This window comes from Xenopus tropicalis, chromosome 6 (genome assembly GCF_000004195.4).
Source record: "Xenopus tropicalis strain Nigerian chromosome 6, UCB_Xtro_10.0, whole genome shotgun sequence".
Taxonomy (NCBI): domain Eukaryota; kingdom Metazoa; phylum Chordata; class Amphibia; order Anura; family Pipidae; genus Xenopus; species Xenopus tropicalis.
The window spans coordinates 119,993,146-120,017,174 of NC_030682.2; the positions used below are offsets into that span (position 1 = coordinate 119,993,146).

The following is a 24,029-nucleotide window of genomic DNA, read 5'->3' on the forward strand; positions in this document are numbered from 1 at the left end:
TGAGCAAACGGATGTTTTTTCTGTGTTGGGGTGTTGGTCATAACAAGGTATGAACTGAGGCACAGTGTGTGGATTCAACCCCCCCCAAATAATACAAAGGAGCTGCCTGTAATAAGAATTCAAATTGAACAATCAATGTTAGTAACAGTTTTGCAAATGGAAACCATATATTGTCCCCAAATACCCAGGCAAGAGCCCAGCATTTTAGGAAATACACAAAGCCAACTATTCAAAAGCTTTATTTAGTCATAGTCCACCCCCTAACGAGGCGTTCCATGAGCATTTCATACAGGTAGCGGAACTCCTATGTGGCTTCTATTGTCCTCATATTTTACAACAGGAGGTAGATTGTTTGTTATTATAGACAAGTTTCAGTGAGTCATGTGACAGAAATGACATCACTAAGCACCGTTTATAACTGATGGCTCTGTTTATAAGGATATCATTTACAGTAAATTCATGGCTCTTGTGTATTATATAGTCTAACATGGGCATTGATCACTAAGAATAAGTGAATATGTTATAAATAAATATATATAAATATTTAGCCTGTATAGTTAATTGCTGACCAGAGCAAATTCGCCCAGTTGATACATACCCGTGGTATAGTTGTGCGGAAGACGTGTGAAAAAACATTACAGACTTGAGTAACAGGTGACAAGATATCGGGATCCAGAATCTCCATTTGTAATTGGAGCAATTTGGGCAATTGAAGCCCCTCTAGATGCTGTAAATTCCCAGCATTCCATTGGCAGCCAAAAGCCCCCTCCAATTGTGTGTTTTAGATCTACAGGTTAAAAAACTCCAGATAGGCTGCATACAACACTGCTAGAAATCTGCTTTTCCATGGGCACAAGCATTGTCATGCAACAGCAGCTCACCTCTGAGGGTGACTAACGAGCGTGACTGGCTCTATGAAATGCTGTTTCTGATAGGTCCATGCTCTAACTCCCCAAGATTAGTCTGCAGCTTTTATGTCACATACAGAATAGCGATACCCAGACTGAGAGCAGCAGTAATGCTAGAGTGCTAGTTGCATTTTGACGCTTTTTGGTGCATTTCTGATCACGAGCCTCGGTATATTTAAAGCATTACCTGTGGGGTGGACGTCTGGGTCTCCAAGGATGTGAATGTCCATCCTGCCTCCCTCTGTTGTGGAGCTGCTGCTCCAAGCTGGATATCTGCTATATGCTAAAAATATAAACTCTTCTACAAGTATCATTTGTCCTATAGTCACATTGGTTGTGTCAATGTCATAGCGGCCCATCAGTGACACCAGTGTGCCAGCATCAATGCCATAAGGCCAGTGCCAGGCCCTGAGATTTCCAAGGGCTCCCTGTGATGCTGGGTCCGAGAGTTGATACCATCTATACTACGGTTGCCGCCCGACTTGTTATTTTAGTAGTCTAGCCATAAACACCTGCCAGGGCCTGGAGCAGTATTACAAATTTACCAACAATGCAGTTCCTGGTAAGTTTTGAATACCTTTGTTGTTATACCCCAATCTTAACTTTTTTCTTCCAGGATTGCTCCATAACCTGCCCTCTGGTTGTTGTGTGTCATAGCCCCTCCCCCTTTTACATCACTGCCCCACCCCTTTAAGTCACAGCCTTTCCCCTGCTTGTTCCCTCCCCCAACCATCCTTTAAAAGTTCTTCAGAAAGGCGGCAACCCTAACCTCTCCCCAATGCTAAATCCAGGATGTGCGAGGGCGACACACAGATTGAAATGAGCCAACCAGTTGCATACAGTTTCTCTTTTATTGTCACGTTATCAAGTATTGAAAAGTTCTGTAAACAAACATTGTCATAAAGAATACAACAAACGAGTCTGACTTGCTTCAAATTAATTTAATGTCACTGTAGTAATAAATATCAGTTAAAAACAAACCTATATTAGGCAAAACATATTCTGCAACCAGCTCTGCATCTCTCTCTATTGCACTACAAGTAAAACACATTAATACTAGGTCTCCACACTTGCCAGTGGCGCCCTCCCCTGGTGCCTGGGCTAATGATCAGCATGGCGCACACCATCCCATCCACTCACTGCATTTACACATGCGTCCAACCACGCAGGCACACGGAGACACAACAAAGTCTAAACAATGGGTGTAAGAAGTGCACAGAATTTCCTTACTCAACACAGACCGTAATTCATTGTTTCATACCCAAACCTTGCAAACCATACAATATATATATCGTAGCACATCATCTCTCATTGCTTTTGCTAGAGGTACAATAAATGTTCTATAAATGCCCATAAAATACTTTGCACCCTGGCCGCCTCCAGCAACACAAATAGGTAGCACTATCAAACATGAACGGAAAGGCTGTGGGAAGAATTTTCAGTTAAGGTTCACTCTCTGCGGAAAAAACGATACTATTTGAACTCTCATTTTCTAATGTGTATATTCTGGAAAATAAAAGGGCAACTGTATTAGTTTAATACTGGATTGTGGGTAACACTATTGAGGAGCGTGTAAGTAAATACCATCCATGGCATATATTCACTTCTAAGTCGCGGTTATGGAGACGGATTCCTACTAGGTGCACACAGAACATCACTGGCATGCAGCATTCTCATGTAACCATGCCTTATACTATGGGTTCTAAAGAACTAACGGAACATTCTAGAACTCTGTACACTGCTAAGGCAATCTATTCTGATGAGTAGAGCGTTAGACGATTTCACTGGGTTGAAATTATGGAATTTCTTGGAACTCTTGTAAGATCTACATAAAATATTGGACAGGTTGTGGGAAAATAGGTAATTAAACCAAGAATTAAACTGTACATGACTAATAGTGGTGTTTCCACTGAATTTGGCACTGCTTTTTTCCTTTTTTTCCCAAAAGGCATTGCCCTCTAATCTACGGATGTTAATGTTACTATGGAATTCAGCTCCTATGATTCCTGGCACAGTGTTCCCTTTATCCCAATCCCCTATCAGTGGTTTTTAATCATCTTTTTCCCAACTATTAGAATATATTTACCTACCTCCCACTCCCTTTAATATATATATATATATATAGGTATACCATGTCACTTCCTCATTCATTACTTATTCTACACCCTCCCCCTTTGTACTATGGCCCACTCTCCCTCCCTTTAGCATCTGCTCCAACTCCCCCTTTTTTCCATCCCATGTATACCTTCTTTCAGAATTTCCCCTACTACATCCTCCAATCTGAAAATAGCTATGAGTTACTGCACTAAGAGGACCAATGTTGCAAAACTACTGGGATTATGTAATAAAAGGCACTAAGTTTACTGGTTGCCTGTTTAAAAGCAAACATCTTAGTGGTTATATGACTATTAAGATTTTCATTCATCCAGGTCATGGTATATCTAGTATAAGTAGATCTAAAGCAACTGAACTTGCTAAGTAATCATTGAAGACATTTCGCTACTCATTTGAGCAGCTTCTTCAGTTCAACTGACTGGTATGGGAAGTCCTCAGCATATATACTCTTCCACTAATCCAATCACAGTGGCACTTAGTAACTCTTCAGAGAGGTGACACCTGCAACTCAGAGGTGTGACTGCTGTGGGGATGCTGTGATAGGATTTACTGTGTGTTCAGCAATCTGTCCCAGTTTAGATTCTGGTGGCCACCATTCCTTGAAGGCTCATCCACCGTTGTACTGTTGCTGCTATTAACATTACACTCTATGGCTGTAGAACCTACAGCAGTCACACCTCTGTGAGTTTCAGATGTCACCTCTCTGAAGAGTTACAAAGTGCCATTGTGATTGGATTAGTGGAAGAGTACATATGCTGAGGACTTCCCATACCAGTCAGTTGAACTGAAGAAGCTGCTCGGATGAGTAGTGAAACGTCTTCAATGATCAGTTGCTATAGATTTACTCATACTAGATATATCTGATTGGTTACTATGGGTTACTGCACATGAGCAAACATAGCAGCTTTTATTACATAAGGTGGGGAGTATATAATTGCTACCACCCCCAACACGCACCTTTAAAGCCACAAATTACAAAACATTTTAAATCTTGGTTTAATTCTCAAAGATACATTATATTGCTGATTATCACATGGTCCCACCAAGCCATTTCATTTGTTCCCATGTGATGGTAACAGCTGCACAGAGTCCCTAATACAAGTAGATGGGGGATTTTCATAGAGATGAGCATAATAAATAAGGGAATCGTTATTACTAAGACAAAAAGATATGAGCCTGCCACCATCTTTCAAATCTTAATGTTTCCATTTCTTCATCCTGTTGGTTGTGCCCCATTTCTGTTCGATTGAAAGTGCCAAACCGAATACACAGGGTGATGACTGGGATTAACATGATACAGTACTGGGCGAGCTCTTATTCCCGACAGGCTGGGGGGCAGTTGGGGGAAACGGGAGGATCGGCTAATGCTGCCTCCACATTGATCCCTGAGTGAACATTTGCAGGGCACTTATACCAGCTAATACCCCATACCCAACCCTCTAGCTGAATCCTTAGTTCAAAGCCGTTAGGGATGGGGGTAAGACCCCAAATATATTCTGAGACACAGTAAGACCTGAAATAATTATTTACTCCACTGTACTAAGGGCTTAGGTCCCTGGTTATAAATTGTAGAAATAGAAAAATCTATTTTCCATTAAATTGTCTTTTTTTTACTTACTTACTTACTAACCAAAATGACAATGAATTTTCTCGACTCCAAGACTCGAGAAGAAAATTGAAAAAACATTTTTCCTACTCATTAAAAAAACATCATGAAACTAAAAAAAGAAAAAATGGGGTGTTAACATTTTACAATTCTAATGTAATTTCCACCCCTGACACTGATATCTCACATTAATAATTTCACTTTCTATAGATTTCAGTTCTGCTTCCTGGGCTTATACATAGGGACCCCAGGCACTCAATGGTACTGACCAGCACAGACTAGTTTCCCTTGGATGCTTGCATAGACCTAACCCTCTAATATAAACTCAATACAGATTATTGTTCTCATTTAACCTCAGATTTGCTTAATCAGCTGATCTTGTCAGGGGTTATAAGAGTGATTCAGTAGGACCTCCCCACCAGGCCTTTGGGGCTGCACATAAAAGTGAGCTAAAATCTCATTCTGATATCCTCATCTATTATAGAGTTGTTAAAAGGACCAGAAAGTGTCTTTATGCAGTCCCTTGGCTATCATGGATTTTTAGAGCCAGGGTTACTAAGCCTGTACCCCAGCAGGGAGCGGGATTTGAAGGGTACCTTATTCCCTTGATTTGGAATTATGCAGCCATGTTCCCACACTGTGGGCAAAGACTTAGGTCCAGGCACCCCATTAAATAAGTCAATTGACTTACTGTGTGCTCAGCAATCTGTCCCAGTTTAGGGTCTGGTGGCTACCATTCCTTGAAGGCTCATCCACCGCAGTACTGTTGCTGCCCTGAGCATTACACTCTATGGATGTACACCCTATACCTCAGGTGAGCTCCAAAGGCACTTCTCGATGCTAAACCTCAGAGGTGTTCTATTAGGGCTATAGGATGACAGTAACATTGATATTTGAAAATGTGAAAAGGAGTTCCCTTTCTACACCATGAGTCCCACTCTATACATGCATAGCTCAGTCCGGCTAAATAAATATAAAATATACTCATACATTAAAAAAAAGCTATGCCACTGAGAAGGGAGTCTCTCTAAGCCACTAATTCAGTAGAGATATCCCAAGGACATATATCAGGCCACTTTTATCTAATGTTGCGATTATGAGACGGCAAACATTTTACATGCTTGGTGTATATTAAGTCTATGCATCATAGAAGTCTGATAGAAAATATATCCTGAATTATAGCTTCTATGTGCCTTTTTACGTGATGTATGTTTGATCTCTTCCTATGCTATGTATTTGACATGCTTGAAATGCCATTTTTCAAATGTAGTTGCATAGTTTTGGCTAATTTAGTTGTGCTTTAAAGCATACCTCACAGTAAAGTTCAGATGCATTGTTTGAAGACACCTATCAACTGAGTGCTTGCTAAGCTTCAGCCAGGTGGAAATCACCAATCAGCTGAGTGGTTGATGAATTTCAGCCAGGTTGAAGACACCAATCAGCTGAGTGCTTGCTAAGTTCGAGCCACATTGAATACACCAATCAGCTGAATGCTTGCTAAACTTCAGACAGGTTGAAGACACCTATCAATTGAGTGCTTGCTAAGTTTCAGCCACATTAAAGACACCAAACAGCTGAGTGCTTGCTAAGTGTCAGCCAGGGTGAAGACACCTATCAGCTGAGTGCTTGCTAAGTGTCCATCAGGTTGAAGACACCTATCAGCTGAGTGCTTGCTAAGTGTCCATCAGGTTGAAGACATCCATCAGCTGAGTGCTTGCTAAGTGTCCACCAGGTTGAAGACACCTATCAGCTGAGTGCTTGCTGAATTTCAGCCACCAACATTTGTGTCAATCTATCACATAGGGTAGGAGAACAGAACAGATACCACTAAATATTAAAAACTCCAGTTATTAAGGAGAGTAAAAGAATAGTTGAGGTAACCAGCCCTCAATCACCCTGTAACTACTCATTAAATGCATTGTGATTTCTCCTTTGTAGTTCAAAAAGAAGGCACGTGTGTTCCACAAGGCGCCACATTGAGCTCAACCAAGGAAGCCAGAGGTCGGTGAAAGAGATTGTCTGCTCTAGGTTTCAGCTGGGGCTTCTTCTTGAGAGTTTTCAAAGGAGGAATTTATTGCTTCTAGGAAAGGTCCAGGGTAGGTTTGTGCCGTGTGCTGGATTCCTCGGTTGATGTTTATATTTTCATTAGGTTCTTCCCTAGCACCGAAAGTGGGACAGGACCTTGTCCGTGCATAGTTCTGTCCGGCCGTCACGTTACTGACCATCTCGCTGACTGTGCTTATTGGCGACGCCCTCCACCTTCTTCTCTGCAATTGATCCTCTTTGTGTTTTATGGAATACCAAGCCAGAAATATAAAAATGAATCCTAAGAATTTCAGACCAGCTGCCAATCCAAAGTAAACAAAGCGAAAGGACGTCACGTTGTATTCCCAGCAAGAGCCCTGCACGCCACAATCCTGCTGCCAGAGCATGCACGTCGTGTCGATCACTGCGCCAAAGTAAATCGGAGTGGGAATGTACGCTGCAGCAGAAAGAAAAACACAAGGAAACTGTCAGCAGGAAACCCACGCATATTCCATTGTCTCAGCATTAGCCTGGAACTGGGAGCTAGAGGCACGGCTATAAACCTAAATATACACTGCCATAACCTTAACCAGTTCTCTCATTTCAGCAATAACTAATCCTCCCTAGGCATTTCGTTCTCTGTCATATCTTCATTCAAAAAGCTGAATGTCACAATCGGTTTTAAATGTGACATTATTAAGCAGTGGTGTAACAACAGAGGAAGCAGACCTGCGGTTGCAGGGGGGACATGGAGGGCCCAGGGTATTTATACCAGATTGGGGGGGTGCGAGAGGAGGGAAGAGAGCTGGCTGGGGTTTGCTTCTTTGTGCCGGGCCCCTCTGAAGATTTTTTTTTTTTGCAAGGGGGCCCAGCCCAAAGCAGTTACGGCACTGGTTTCAAGTGAGAGTTGTGAAGTTGTGAAATTATCTCTCTGAATCCTTGAGTCGTACTGGCTGATACATTATATACCTTCAAGAAGGGCTTGGTTGGCTTTTTACCAAGTGAGGGAATACAGGGTTATGGGAGATAGCTCTCAGTACAAGTGAGGGAATACAGGGTTATGGGAGATAGCTCTCAGTACAAGTGAGGGAATACAGGGGTAGGGGAGATAGCTCTCAGTACAAGTGAGGGAATACAGGGGTAGGGGAGATAGCTCTCAGTACAAGTGAGGGAATACAGGGGTATGGGAGATAGCTCTCAGTACAAGTGAGGGAATACAGGGGTATGGGAGATAGCTCTCAGTACAAGTGAGGGAATACAGGGGTATGGGAGATAGCTCTCAGTACAAGTGAGGGAATACAGGGGTAGGGGAGATAGCTCTCAGTACAAGTGAGGATACAGGGGTAGGGGAGATAGCTCTCAGTACAAGTGAGGGAATACAGGGGTATGGGAGATAGCTCTCAGTACAAGTGAGGGAATACAGGGGTATGGGAGATAGCTCTTCAGTACAAGTGAGGGAATACAGGGGTAGGGGAGATAGCTCTCAGTACAAGTGAGGGAATACAGGGGTAGGGGAGATAGCTCTCAGTACAAGTGAGGGAATACAGGGGTAGGGGAGATAGCTCTCAGTACAAGTGAGGGAATACAGGGGTAGGGAGATAGCTCTCAGTACAAGTGAGGGAATACAGGGGTAGGGGAGATAGCTCTCAGTACAAGTGAGGGAATACAGGGGTAGGGGAGATAGCTCTCAGTACAAGTGAGGGAATACAGGGGTAGGGGAGATAGCTCTCAGTACAAGTGAGGAATACAGGGTAGGGGAGATAGCTCTCAGTACAAGTGAGGGAATACAGGGGTAGGGAGATAGCTCTCAGTACAAGTGAGGGAATACAGGGTTATGGGAGATAGCTCTCAGTACAAGTGAGGGAATACAGGGTTATGGGAGATAGCTCTCAGTACAAGTGAGGGAATACAGGGGTATGGGAGATAGCTCTCAGTACAAGTGAGGGAATACAGGGGTATGGGAGATAGCTCTCAGTACAAGTGAGGGAATACAGGGTTATGGGAGATAGCTCTCAGTACAAGTGAGGGAATACAGGGGTAGGGGAGATAGCTCTCAGTACAAGTGAGGGAATACAGGGGTAGGGGAGATAGCTCTCAGTACAAGTGAGGGAATACAGGGGTAGGGGAGATAGCTCTCAGTACAAGTGAGGGAATACAGGGGTAGGGGAGATAGCTCTCAGTACAAGTGAGGAAAGGGGGGGAATTCACAGGGGGATAGGGGGGGAGATAGCTCTCAGTACAAGTGAGGGAATACAGGGGTATGGGGGATAGCTCTCAGTACAAGTGAGGGAATACAGGGGTATGGGAGATAGCTCTCAGTACAAGTGAGGGAATACAGGGTTATGGGAGATAGCTCTCAGTACAAGTGAGGGAATACAGGGTTATGGGAGATAGCTCTCAGTACAAGTGAGGGAATACAGGGGTATGGGAGATAGCTCTCAGTACAAGTGAGGGAATACAGGGGTATGGGAGATAGCTCTCAGTACAAGTGAGGGAATACAGGGGTATGGGAGATAGCTCTCAGTACAAGTGAGGGAATACAGGGTTATGGGAGATAGCTCTCAGTACAAGTGAGGGAATACAGGGGTATGGGAGATAGCTCTCAGTACAAGTGAGGGAATACAGGGGTTATGGGAGATAGCTCTCAGTACAAGTGAGGGAATACAGGGGTAGGGGAGATAGCTCTCAGTACAAGTGAGGGAATACAGGGGTATGGGAGATAGCTCTCAGTACAAGTGAGGGAATACAGGGTATGGGAGATAGCTCTCAGTACAAGTGAGGGAATACAGGGGTAGGGGAGATAGCTCTCAGTACAAGTGAGGGAATACAGGGGTAGGGGAGATAGCTCTCAGTACAAGTGAGGGAATACAGGGTTATGGGAGATAGCTCTCAGTACAAGTGAGGGAATACAGGGGTATGGGAGATAGCTCTCAGTACAAGTGAGGGAATACAGGGGTATGGGAGATAGCTCTCAGTACAAGTGAGGGAATACAGGGTTATGGGAGATAGCTCTCAGTACAAGTGAGGGAATACAGGGTTATGGGAGATAGCTCTCAGTACAAGTGAGGGAATACAGGGGTATGGGAGATAGCTCTCAGTACAAGTGAGGGAATACAGGGGTAGGGGAGATAGCTCTCAGTACAAGTGAGGGAATACAGGGGTATGGGAGATAGCTCTCAGTACAAGTGAGGAAATACAGGGGTATGGGAGATAGCTCTCAGTACAAGTGAGGGAATACAGGGGTAGGGGAGATAGCTCTCAGTACAAGTGAGGGAATACAGGGTTATGGGAGATAGCTCTCAGTACAAGTGAGGGAATACAGGGTTATGGGAGATAGCTCTCAGTACAAGTGAGGGAATACAGGGGTATGGGAGATAGCTCTCAGTACAAGTGAGGGAATACAGGGGTAGGGGGGATAGCTCTCAGTACAAGTGAGGGAATACAGGGTTATGGGAGATAGCTCTCAGTACAAGTGAGGGAATATAGGGTTATGGGAGATAGCTCTTAGTACTAGTTGATCCAGGGACTGGTCCGATTGCCATCTTGGAGTCAGGAAGGAATTTTTTTCCTTCAATTCAAATTAGAGAGGCTTCATAGAATTTTTTGCCTTCCTCTGGATCAACTGGAAGTTGGGCAGGTTAGATATATATATATAAAAGGCTGAACTTGAGAGGCATAATATTATATATATATAACCTATACCTTTACATACAAGGCATGAATAAGTAAAGACAGGAAACGCACGGCTGCTTTGAACAGACTTCTACAAGTTGGAAAATGGAAACCAGTGTCTATTGGTTGCTAAGGGAAACTGCATAGCTTCTATGTTAGTAAATCAGTGCCAGTATCTTAATGGGAACACACTACTGATGCCTTGAAGTTTATTAACCATGTTATGTTTTTTATCTGTGGTTTCTAATATTTTTCCTAACCTCAAGAACAGGTTCCTTGACTAGAGCACTGTCAGAAACTGACCAGCAGGTGGCGATGTTGTAACAATTAATTAATATTAACAGTACACATTCCCCTAAATATACAGTATTTCATTCTTTCACATCCATTTATTTTAAATTTTTACTTATCTTTTAAGAAACAGTAAACTGGAAGGGTGAAGTGCAATAAAAACCCTAAACTGAAAAAATGGCATTTATTGTATAAATATAATATCTGTCATTGGACAGTTAATACAAGGCAAATGCTATTTGTGCATATGGCATTTTTCAGGGTTGCCTAGGAGAGTTCTATAACACCCAGACAGGCACTGCAGCAAAAGAAATTAAAAGAATTTTCATTGCAGCCAATGCCTGTGTAAGACTGCCATCTAGTGGATAAACAATGTTCAGCACTATGGGTTAAACATTCGGAAAAAGATCATAAGTGGAGCACTATATAACTGTGGAATAATGTTTGTCCCATTAGCCTGGCTCATGGGTTACCTTCCTTGTCACCTCCTAATAACAATGTCCCCATTCAACATATACAATGTATTTACCTATATATATATATAGTTTCTTTCATTTTACCAGTCAGGCTTCTGGCATTCATAGACATACATTTAATACTGATACCAGTTTGTGCAAATACAGCTGGTTCTTGTCATTCTTACGGACTTGCCCCCCTCTTCTAACTTTGTCCACTTGTTCCACCACATGCCAAACTCTAGTATCAGGCAAGCAACGGTGAGTTTGGCATGTATGGTCAGGGGCAGATTAATGCCTAGGCATCCCTAGGCTACCCTTTGCAATCAGGGGCCCCTTGTAATCTCTCTGAATTTAATGTACACACAATAATGCACCAGTGTGGGAGAAGGGAAGGTGTGTGTGCGCCACTGCACCCAGAAGTACAAATCATCCATGTGTGCAACGTGTGTGCACCTGAGCTCTCTATGTCGGGTTGGGTGTGTGCTGAACCCCCTATCCGCTCCATGTTTGTAGCCCCCCCCCTCAATGTTACAAGCTTCCTTCTTATGGTGGCCACACACGTGGCGATTTCCGATCTTTCATGCTACTGATCGTACAATCGGCCACTAACCTTCAGGGCTGAAATGGCAGATAAGGAGGTAGAAACAATAGGATTTCTACCTCCTTCTGCCGATTCAGCCCTGACGGCAGATTTTGCTCAGGCGCCTTCTATGGCGCCCGATCAAAATCTTTTGACCTGGCCGATCAGCGAGTCGACCGATATCAGCAGCCTCCTGCGATACCGGTCGACTCGCCCACTTGCCATACACGCACCGAATATCGTACGAAACGCGGTTTTATACGATATTATCGGTGCGTGTATGGCCAGCTTTAGCTTTTGCTATTCAGATTTCAAGTGGAAAACCCACTGGCATATCTCACGAATGTGCCCTGGAACTGCAGCTCCAAGACTACATTCAAGATACACAATAATGGCACAGATAAACCTGCAGTCTCCCACTTGCAATTCCTACAATTACTTGTGGGTGTCAAAATGTTAGGCACCCCCCAGTGATTGCAATCATATACCTGATACTCCGGGCCAGTGCTGCTGTTAGCAGAAACCTGCAATGGTCTGGGGTAGCAGCGAGCGACTCTTCCTCCTTCACACTGCTTGCGCACACAAAGTAGAATAAGCTGAACTTTAATGTAAAGTCGCCTTTTGCTCATGGGATTGTGCAGAAAGAAGACAAATGGTAGAAGATAAGTTGGGAACAGGTACCCCATGCCGGGGCAGTTTTCTGCTAACAAGAGCACCAGCCTGGGGTATCAGGCAAGTAAATACAATCACTGGGGGTCCATCATTTTGTCACACTCTAGTGATTGTACCTTTCCTTCTCTTTTAATGTCAGCCTTTTGGATTCTAACACTTATTCATATGCAACATTTAGGGCCATATTTATTAACATTTTTTTTTTCCTTGAATTAACGTTTTTAGCTAAAAAAACATATAGTAGTTAAACAATTAAAACCACAAATTGTTTCAATTTAATATGTGTAAAAATCACAAAGAACACTAATACAAAACGTTGCCATCTAAAAGCTGTCAAAGTCATGTAGAAGTCAATGGGATTAGGTTTTAGAGTTTTTCGGGGGAGGGGGTGGGGTTCAAATGTAATTGCACAAAAATTCTTAAGTAAATAAAGATTCATATTTGTTCCACAATATTTTTCATTCATGCAGAGAACTTCATGCTTTTTTTAAAAAGTGAGTTTAGTCACGGTAGAAAAAAACCACGAAAGTTACACAAACATGAACTTTAATAAATGTGACCCTTAGATCCCACACAGCACCCCCATAGCAGGGTGTAATTTATTGGGGTTTCCAACTGAAGAACATGGTTGGATACATAAGTTGAATGCAAATCTGCATTAATTAAGTTTGTATGGAAAAATTAAAAGGCATTATATAAATGAATGAATGGTGATTGCCAGTCAGTGTGCGGCCGGTCAGTGTGCGGCCGGTCAGTGTGTGCCAGTCAGTGTGTGCCAGTCAGTGTGTGCCAGTCAGTGTGTGCCAGTCAGTGTGCGCCAGTCAGTGTGTGCCAGTCAGTGTGTGCCAGTCAGTATGCGCCAGTCAGTGTGTGGGCAGGGCGGCTGGAGCCTTACCCAGAGTCCGGAGCAAAACAAACTGCATTCCCAATGCGAACGGTCTCTCTCCTTCTTCCACTGACCTACAGGAGACAAGAAATGGAAGTGTGAGTGTCACATACGCTGCAAACTGATTCCTTTCTTCTTTCCTTGTGTTTCTCTCTCATCTCTAAATTTGCAAGCCCAGAATTAGAAAAATATTGTAAAATTAGGAATGGGAATTCATATTTCCCAATACAGAAAACTTTTTGACCCATAAGTACAGGACTCACAGACATGAAATATTTTGCATGTTTAATGGCCCACTATCAACAATGGCTGCTGCCAGTTCCTGTTTGTGGTCGCTCATCTGCGGTAGGCCTTCCTGCTATTTGTGAGCGCTGCTTATGCTTGGTCTGTCCTTATTCTGCCTGCTCTATACTGTGGACTTGGACCTTGTTAACTGCCTGTGTGTTACGCCTTGGACTTTTTCCTGCCTATTAACTCCACACCACCTCCTAAGTCCCTAGTCCAAAAACTATGATCAACGATACATTGCTGTGGCCCCTGGTCTTTACACCCACCCACTAGGGTTTCCACCTGAGCAGTGTTTCACTAGCCTGGCTGGTAAAAAAAACAGCCAAGGCCAGGGCTGGTATTACAAATTTATGGGCAAAGCAGCTGGTGGTAACTTTGTAACCCCGAGTTGCTCTGCCTGCCTACAAACTGCCCTCAATTCCTTCCCCCGAGTGCCCCAAACCCTGCCTTGGGCTGCCTTTGTCTATCTCTGCCCCAACAATGTAATGACTCTGCCCCTGTGATGTCATGAACCTTGGACCCACCCCTTACGTCACTGGCCAGTTAAGGCCAAACGGTGGCAACCCACCCACACTAATGCCAGACACAATTTGAATGATGTACCAACTGGGACGCTGAATGTACCTGCATTGGTAAATCATGTGTTTTAGCACCCAGCCCACTGCTCCCACATGTTTTAGGGCATTCACTGCACTTTGGGGCAGACTAGAAAATGTGCAATTTTTCTTTCATCTGATGGATGAGCCTCTCAACACTTTTCCTCAAAATTCATATGAAATATGTACGAAGGAAATATGCACTCTCTTTTCTATTTTATTACATTCCCAACTGCTTTATTTACCGTCCACTGGCTATGATTGATAGAGATACTTCCAAAAGAGATCAAGAAGCATCCTTAGGTTTATACATAAAGAGCACATAATGGCACATAATAGCAGTATCTACATTTTCTGCAAAAACCATTGCATTCAGTAAGATGATTATTCTATGTCACTTACAATAACAGATGCAGCAAACAGTCACTAAAACAGGCAACTGGCCACCTTGTATTTAGAAGAAATGTATATATACTGTATATATGTGTATTTGTGTGTATATGCAATAAGTGACCAGGCACAGACCAACAGGAAAGGCAGCTCAGTTGAGTGAATAAAACAGGCCCAAGGCTGAAACTAAGAACTGGGCGCCTCGTGTGTTACGTCTCAGGGTTCTTCCCAGGACACAGATGATTCTCAATGTGTTTTCTGCTCTCTGCACAGAATGGAAATGTCAGCTCAATTCCCAGTGTTTGTTTTGCATCAGCCTAAAAGCAAAATACAATGCGCTACTTGCCTCGCGCCGAATAAATATTCTAAACTGACCTGAAAACAACAAATTACTAAGGCTGCAACCAAAAATATTTATAAGCGGAACCCATATTCCATTAATGACTAATGGAAGAGCCATGTATATTGTATCTTAATCATAGCCGAGTGGGGTCACTGAACATTTCCTCTCTGTATTTACTGGCACATAAGCAATCAGATGGTCTCCTACACAGGATTCCCCATAGACCTTCACAGAACAGCTCCTCTTGCAGAAGATAAAGAGATCTAAACTAGATATATGGGGTATATATCCCATTTACAAATTACAGGGAGGGGTTCCAGTGCAAACTGTCCAATGCATAGGCTTCCTGCTCTGCAAACTAACAGCTTGGCCCCCAGAATCTACATCGCTACCGGTGAGCACATTTATTTCTTTACAGTTCTTCCTAAGCATTTCCTTTTTGTTTCTGACTTGATTGAGCCCTAATTAATAACACCATTGCAGAGCCTAAAGACTAAGGGGTCATTTACTATTCTGAAGGCAGTGCGCAAACTGCACAATTCGAATTTCCATTCATTCTCCTGCAAATGCCATAAATGTGGAGGCACAACTCAGACCACAGTCCCAATTATGCTGGAATTAACTGTTACTATCTTGTAAAATGGGCTATCCTGAAACGATATGAAATAGGTCATCATTTTTTTTTTCATATTTGTGGTTTTCAAGTTACTCAGCTTTTTATTCAGCAGCTTTCTGAATTTTAGTAGCAATATGGTTGCTAGGGTTCATATTACCCCAGCAACCAGTCAGTGGTTTGAATGAGAAACTGGAATAGGAGAGGGTCTGAATAAAAAAGATAAGTAATAAAATGTAACAATAACAATAAAATAGTAGCCTCTCAGAGCAATAGTTTTTTGCTGCCGATGTCAGTGTCTCCCTTTTGAAAACTGAAGAGGAAAGCAAATAGTTAAAAAATGATAAATAAAAAATAAAGTTGCTAAGACCTGACCATCTGTAACATAAACGTTAACTGAAACTTGAACCACCCCTTTAATGCTGCATTATGGGTAAAACATTTCTGAAATTGACCCTGGCATATCACACATGTGATCATAAATGACCACTTGACCACTACAGTGCAGAGAGGAAAGGGAAATGTCCAATTCCTATAGTCAGTCTATCCATGGTTCAGAGAGTGGGCAAACAGAGTGCAACACAAGCGTTACTCACCTGAGTGTCACTATGATGGCTGAGGGTTGCGCACAAGCAGTGATGAGGGTAACAATAAAGAGAAAGATGAGGAATGGGATGAGTGTATTGCATGTTCGGTCACACTTCCCGGACACTGCGTAGCCATTCTCATTCAGGTAGGTTTTCACAATGACCACTCGGAGTTGGCTACGTTGTCCCACAGTTGGAGGGGTGATGACCTGGCGACTTTGGACACAGCCGCATTCTGTATAATTTCTTACCTAAAGCAAAAGAATATAAAAGATGAGGACGTGCCCAAATCATGCACATGTTGTGCTGCTTTCTCTGGCTGGCTGAGCCAGGAGGAGGAGCAATCCTTAAATGAAACCCTAAAAATAATTTCTGATCAAATGGATTGCACCTATGTATATATGAACTATTAAAGGAACAGTAACACCAAAAAATGAAAGTGTATAAAAGTAACTAAAATATAATGTGCTGCTGCCCTGCACTGGTAAAAGTTGTGTGTTTACTTCAGAAAGTCTACTAAAATTTATATAAATAAGCTGCTGTGTAGCCATGGAGGCAGCCATTTAAATGGGAAAAGGCACAGGCACATAGCAGATAACAGATAAAACACTATTGTATTCTACAGAACTTATCTGTTATCTGCTATGTAACCTGTGCCTTTTCTCCTTTTTTCCAGCTTGAATGGCTGCCCCCCGTGGCTACACAGCAGCTTATTATATAAATTATAGTAGTGTTACTGTAGCAAACACACCAGTTTTACAGTGCAGGGCAACAGTGCATTATAATTTTTATTACTTTAAAACTCTTTCATTTTTTAGTGTTACTGTTCCTTTAACTGATCTATGCGCTGCATTCCTGTATGTGTGTGTCAGTGTGTGTGTGTGTCAGTGTGTGTGTGTGTGTGTGTGTCAGTGTGTGTGTCAGTGTGTGTGTGTGTGTGTGTGTCAGTGTGTGAATGAGCAACTCAACGTTAGAAGCTCAATCTGTAAACAAGAAGAAGACCAAGTGCAATAAACCAATAATAAAAGGTCTGTTGGAGGTTTCCCTGCCTCAGCAGTCAGTTCTATAACCTGGCTACCCATACAATAAAGAAACTCTTCCTGTTCTGAGGGTAAAATATACCCTTGTCTTATGATTTAAAAGTATTTCACCCATTTATTAGTTCAATCCTACTCATGTTCACAATCTTAATCGTTATTTTCCTATTTTGCTTCTCACCCCTAAACCATTTTTAAGTTCCTTTTTGCCCTTATAGCAGATTACTGTCTGCACCCTATATGCGGCTAATGTGACTTATACCTAGACAGAATTCTAGTTTTTTTGCATCTACTCCAGTGTCTGCCCTTACTATATACTAACTAGTATATGGGCAAAGCATGAGTATGAATGAGGTGTAAATGAGAAGTAAATTTGCTCTGCTCCAGTACCAGCAGCACTGTGGGCAGCGAAATGCCAATGTGTTTAGTTATGAATAAAGTCGTATTTTTAGAAACTGGCAGTTGCCATGGTTCAGCCAAGTATCTCCCATCTCTGGTTTCAGCCTGATATATGGAAATAGATTTCTGTATAAATGCAAGCACTATGAGTGGGAAGCATTCATGATCTATCAGGGCCACACAAACAACTGCCTGATTAACCTCAGTTCTGCTGTGCTAAGTCCCCTCAGCCGAAAGGACCCCAAACGCCAAGGTGCACTACATTGGGCCAATTATCCAGCAGCTTCCTTTGTTCTTAAGCAAGACAAGTGTTATTAAACACATGCATTTAATGAAAGAGCAGCCAAGCACTGTGTGGTCCTGGTCTTGTTTGTGCTATCGCTTTGGAATATAACATGGTGCAGAGGATGCAGTGGAGGAACATCCCATAAAGAACAGTCCCAGTAATTGCTTTCCGGTGGGTTCCAATACTCCTAGCTGGAAGTCAGTTATTGCTTCAGTAAATTCCAGCATGGTTTTTGCTATTTTCCATGATCTGACCTCTTATTTAGATAAACATAATTGTTCTTATTAATGAATATTTGCAGACTATAATTTGCTATCATTTTATTTCCCCAAATATAAAGAGCTCTGGTCTTGTCAAGTTGAGTTATTTTTAAGAACAGTGATTCCTTGATCTTCAGTAGCATTAAGACATAATACAGCACATGTGTTTCTCATGTTGCATTGCCTGGCACAGAAAGGAATGCGCAATGCCACCAATTTGCTTCCTGACTACTGAGATCAGACCCTAAAGTTGCAACTGATACACTGTCTACACCCCCCAGCCCCCGGCCCAGCTCTCAGGTTGCATAATATTTCTATCTGCTTGGCCTTTACACTGAAATACAGATACACATTTAGAAGGAATTATCAGAGCAGATTCTCAGTTGTAGGCTAAACATAAAATAGCCTAAATAGATGTAGTATTTCAGGGCCCATTTACATTTGCAAGTGCAGTTGCAGGCCCTGCAATGTCCCAGCATTCAGTTGTGGGAACACCATGTTCAATAAAGGTATTTGCTTCATACTATGCCCCTTGCACCCTGTATAGTTGTACTGCTCAGTCCTTCCAGCCCTCCGTTCTGAATTGAGCGATGTTGAGCCTATTGATGCAGGGGATTCCTGGAGCAACCTCTTACTCAGGAGGTGGCAGTAGCTCCAGGGTCCCCTCCGCCCCCAGTATCAAAAGGTGCAGCAGACCAGAAATTATGCCAGCCAGACTTTTTGCAATTGCAGCCGATTTGTAAGGAAATATGTGTGCAGTTGCAACGTTGCCACCGCAATGCCCCTTTAATTCTTGGGGGGGGGGGGACACTGCATTGTGGGGAAAAAACATGCCATTTGTGCTCTATACTGTACTTTGCTCACTGCATAGCCATGTGGATATGGGTAGATAGTGAAGTAGCTCAGATATGTTCACAGAGATGAAAGGGTATTTGTACGTCCACAAGTGTGTGGAGGGTAAAATCATTAGGGGGTAAAATCATTCACAAGTCTTTATTTCCTGTAGTCCCCAGGGAGGTTTTGGCCAGTACTGAGTTGGGTGTTGTGGGTTTTGCTTAAGGAAGGATGTACTATTGTCCCAAAACATTTGATCCTACTTTGTGTCAAGAGTACCCCATCTTAAAACCTGTTACATTTGATACCCAACAATGGACACAAAGGGTTAAATTAGTCAGCAAAGTAAAAGAAAAGTGCTGCAGTGCCTGATTCAATATGCAAAAGGCACTGAGTGATAATTAATGAAAGTTTGCAGAAGTGTTTGAAAGTGAGGCCTGAGGTTGTGAGCGAGGAAGCGTGGGGCGTTCTGTGGTTATTTACCCGAGGCCCAACGCTCTACTTTGTTGAGAGGCAAAAGAAAGTGTCCAATCTGCTAGAAGGTGGCAGAAGTGCACCAGAACTAAGCACTGCAAGTCACGTGGGGACCTCTTGGGCAGCATTTTAAGTCAATGTGATCCCAGAAGGCAATGCAGTGGTTGCATCAAAGCAAGCTGCTTATCTATTACAAGTGGAAGAATGTCATTGGCTAATTCCAACAGTTCTTCGCTGAGAAGCAGCAGGTGATTGTGCCTAAAGGAGTTGTACCCATGTGTGGGTGGTGAAGGGGCCTTCAAAGCCCCATGCAGTTTTAATGGACAGTGCCCCAAATGTAAAACATGGGTACTGGATGGGTCCATGGCAGGATGAAAACTTGGCGAGCATACCAATGAACCACAGGATTGCACCTCAATGGAAGGGGGTCTGCTGTGCTAGGGGAGAGAATGGTTAAGAGGTTGGAGGAGTGTTTAAACTAGACAAGGGGGGGGTGGGTGAGCTAGAATTCCATGGGAAAATTAGTGTAGACGGGGTAGGGGGACTAGCAAAGGATTGTGGGGGAGGAGTGAGGGGGGCATATAGTTTATCAGATAAGGAGCTTCCGTTACAAGGAAAGCAGTCTCATAATTGCCTTAGCTCTAATTCTCCTTAGCTAATGTAAACATCAGAGGGAGAAGTAATAATCTCCGCTGCATGCTGGCTAATGCGCGTAGCTTGTCGGGTAAATTAGGGGAGCTGCAAGCTATTGCATGTATTGAAAATTATGATTTAATAGGTATCACTGAGACCTGGTGGGATGATAAATGCGACTGGGCTGTGAATTTAAATGGGTATACACTTTTTAGGAGGGACAGAGAGATTAAAAAGGGTGGAGGGGTTTGTCTTTACGTAAAGTCAGACTTAAAGCCATGTAATAAAGACATTACCAATGAAAACGTCGAATCTCTTTGGGTAGAAATTTCAGTAGGGCTGAAGGTCACAAAGAAAATGATCATTGGTGTATGTTATAAACCACCCCGTATAGATGAGGGGGATGAGGCCCAGCTATTGTTGCAAATGGAGGAGGCTTCAAAACTGGGTCAAGTTGTTGTTATGGGGGACTTTAATTATCCGGACATTGACTGGAGTAATGGGGTGGCTAAGTCAGAAAAAGCTAGTAGGTTTGTAAATATGCTAAATGACAACTTTTTATTTCAGGCAGTTCAAGAACCCACTAGGAATGACGCTATTTTGGACCTGGTGATTTCTAATAATAATGAACTTATCTCTAACATTTGTGTGGGTGAGCATTTGGGGAACAGTGATCACAACATGGTCTCCTTTGAGATAATGCTGCAGAGACAGCGCTATAAGGGAGTAACTAAAACACTCAATTTTAGACGTGCAGACTTTGCCAGTATAAGGGCATCTCTGCAATGTGTCAACTGGGAAAGGCTTTTCATGGGGTTAGACACAGAAGGAAAATGGAACATCTTTAAAACATTGCTTTGTAGGTATACGCAACAGTATATCCCCCTAGTAAGCAAGGAGAGGCATCGCAAAGCAAAACCTTTATGGCTGAATAAAAGTGTTATTGTCGAGGTTGGTAAGAAAAACGTGCTTTTAGGGCATTCAAGTTAGCTGGGACAGCAGAAACTTTCATCAGGTACAAGGAAGCAAATAAAGCATGCAAAAAAGCTATCAGGCAAGCTAAAATAGAGATGGAAAGGGATATTGCTGCTAGGAGTAAAAAGAATCCAAAATTATTTTTTAATTATGTGAATAGTAAAAAAATGAAGCAAGAAGGGGTGGGAACTTTATTATCACGGGGGGGTACGTTGGTTGATGAAAACGGGGAAAAAGCTGAAATTTTGAACTCTTATTTTTCATCTGTCTATACATCTGAGGAGCCAGATAATGAAGGCTTCCCTTGTAATATGCCCAGTTCTAGTAATTTAGCTACTGACGCATGGGTCACTCGGGAGGAAATTCAAAAGAGACTTGAACATGTAAAGGTAAACAAAGGTCCAGGGCCGGATGGGATTCATCCCAGGGTATTAAATGAGCTGAGCGCTGTGATTGCCAAACCTCTTCACTTAATTTTTCAGGATTCATTGAGGTCTGGCATGGTGCCAAGAGACTGGCGGATTGCTAATGTGGTGCCGTTATTTAAAAAGGGATCCCGTTCTCAGCCTGAAAACTATAGGCCTGTTAGTCTGACATCAGTAGTAGGAAAACTTTTGGAAGGGGTAATAAGGGATAGGGTACTTGAATACATTGCAGTTCACAATACTATTAGTTTGTGCCAGCATGGTTTTATGCGTAACAGATCTTGCCAGACTAATTTAGTTGCCTTTTATGAGGAGGTGAGTAGGAACCTTGATGCTGGAATGGCAGTTGATGTCATCTACTTGGACTTTGCTAAAGCGTTTGATACAGTACCTCACAGAAGGTTAATGATCAAATTAAGGAATATTGGCCTAGAACATAATATTTGTAATTGGATAGAGAACTGGCTGAAGGATAGAGTACAAAGAGTGGTTGTAAATGGAACATTTTCTAATTGGACCAGTGTGGTTAGTGGAGTACCGCAGGGGTCAGTCCTTGGGCCTTTGCTGTTTAACTTGTTTATTAATGACCTGGAGGTGGGCATAGACAGTATTGTTTCTATTTTTGCTGATGACACAAAATTGTGCAAAACTATAAGTTCCATGCAGGATGCTGCCGCTTTGCAGAGCGATTGACAAAATTAGATAACTGGGCAGCAAACTGGAAAATGAGGTTCAATGTTGATAAGTGCAAAGTTATGCACTTTGGTAGAAATAATATAAACGCAAACTATCTACTGAATGGTAGTGTGTTGGGGGTTTCCTTAATGGAGAAGGATCTAGGGGTTTTTGTTGATAACAAGTTGTCTAATTCCAGGCAGTGTCATTCTGTGGCTACTAAAGCAAATAAAGTGCTGTCTTGTATAAAAAAGGGCATTGACTCAAGGGATGAGAACATAATTTTGCCCCTTTATAGGTCCCTGGTAAGGCCTCACCTTGAGTATGCAGTGCAGTTTTGGGCTCCAGTCCTTAAGAAGGATATTAATGAGCTGGAGAGAGTGCAGAGACGTGCAACTAAACTGGTTAAGGGGATGGAAGATTTAAACTATGAGGTTAGACTGTCGAGGTTGGGGTTGTTTTCTCTGGAAAAGAGGCGCTTGCGAGGGGACATGATTACTCTGTACAAGTACATTAGAGGGGATTATAGGCAGTTGGGGGATGTTCTTTTTTCCCATAAAAACAATCAACGCACCAGAGGTCACCCCTTTAGATTAGAGGAACGGAGCTTCCATTTGAAGCAGCGTAGGTGGTTTTTCACGGTGAGGGCAGTGAGGTTATGGAATGCCCTTCCTAGTGATGTGGTAATGGCAGATTCTGTTAATGCCTTTAAGAGGGGCCTGGATGAGTTCTTGATCAATCAGAATATCCAAGGCTATTGTGATACTAATATCTACAGTTAGTACTAGTGGTTGTATTTATAGTTTATGTATGTGAGTATAGATTGGTAGGTGTGGGTTAGGTGTGCTGGGTTTACTTGGATGGGTTGAACTTGATGGACACAGGTCTTTTTTCAACCCTATGTAACTATGTAACTATGTAACAGTTGGCCAGCATACCTTTGAAAGAGGGGCCTACAGATGCAAGACCAGAAGAGGGCCGTTCGCAGTCCACACCATCAGTGGTTGTGGGTCCAGATGTGCCTGAAGTAATCTAGGGTGTGGGGCCCCTTAGAGGAGAGTCCCTTTATGTGCCCATGGAGAGAGACACGTGGTAGCTGGAGCTGCCCAGGAGCCGGAAGTTAAAGAGCAAGAGGCCCCTCCCCTGTCATTGTCTCCCAGGAGCCTGGGGTCCCTTTGGCTTGAAGGAAATACCCCAAGCAAGGAGTGAGTTTGAGGAGGTTTGACCTTGAATTAATCCTTTCTCCAGCAGTAAAGCGAAGGCCCATTTGAGAAGAAAGAGTCAATTTTACATATGCTATAGCGGAGGTTGAAGGTTTCACCTACAGTATACAGGTACAAAGTACCAGTAGGCAGGCCATACGCTAGCAAAACCACCATGTGTATTACTTACAACAACAGGATACTGAAAACACCATAGTAACCAATCAGAAATTTAATTTTGCTATTCTATATTCTACAGATGGAGCAAAGGTAATTATAAATAAGTAATAGGAACTGTAACTGGAAGAACCCAAAAGGGAAGGAATGTTTCTTTCTGAGCAGATGTGGAAAATCATAGGGGTTGTGCTCACAGAAAAGCCAGTACAGAAGTTGGAAATGATTAGTTATCACATATGAAAGGAGGCTGGGCTGGGAGTAAACCGCCAGGAACATGAGAACAAGTTGGTGTAGCTGGGAGAGCTAAGGAGTAAAATAAAAATACTGCAAATGAAATATTTGAAGTTACTGGATTGAGTTGCTCAATGGTCTCTAAAGCGCAACATTCCTAGGGATTTATGCTGCCAGTGAACCAGTCTGTTCTTGTTTTAGAATAATAAACTTTTTTATTATGTTTCTTTGCATATGTCATGTGTGAAACTGGAAAGTGGAAAATCCTTCTGTGAATAAACACAGGTGCAGACCTGCTTGGAGTAACACTTTCTTCCTTTGAAAAAGGTATTTGCCACTTCTGCCATTTAAGTGAATTCCCACAGTTGCTATTGGTTACTACGCTGGGGTA

The 24,029-nt window shown here is 42.7% G+C and overlaps 1 protein-coding gene across 1 annotated transcript in view; it reads right to left on the minus strand.

The window, feature by feature from the left end:
• Positions 1 to 4,000: 4,000 nt before the first annotated feature.
• slco5a1 (solute carrier organic anion transporter family member 5A1) overlaps positions 4,001 to 24,029 on the minus strand; it is a 56,217-nt gene continuing 36,188 nt past the window's right edge. Inside the window, exons 8-10 of the mRNA XM_002935324.5 lie at positions 16,040 to 16,281; positions 13,223 to 13,287; positions 4,001 to 7,111 (exon numbers count right to left, since the gene is read on the minus strand). Coding sequence (XP_002935370.3) covers positions 6,654 to 7,111; positions 13,223 to 13,287; positions 16,040 to 16,281 — 765 coding nt within the window. The 3' untranslated portion in view covers positions 4,001 to 6,653. The remainder of the gene's footprint in view (positions 7,112 to 13,222; positions 13,288 to 16,039; positions 16,282 to 24,029) is intronic.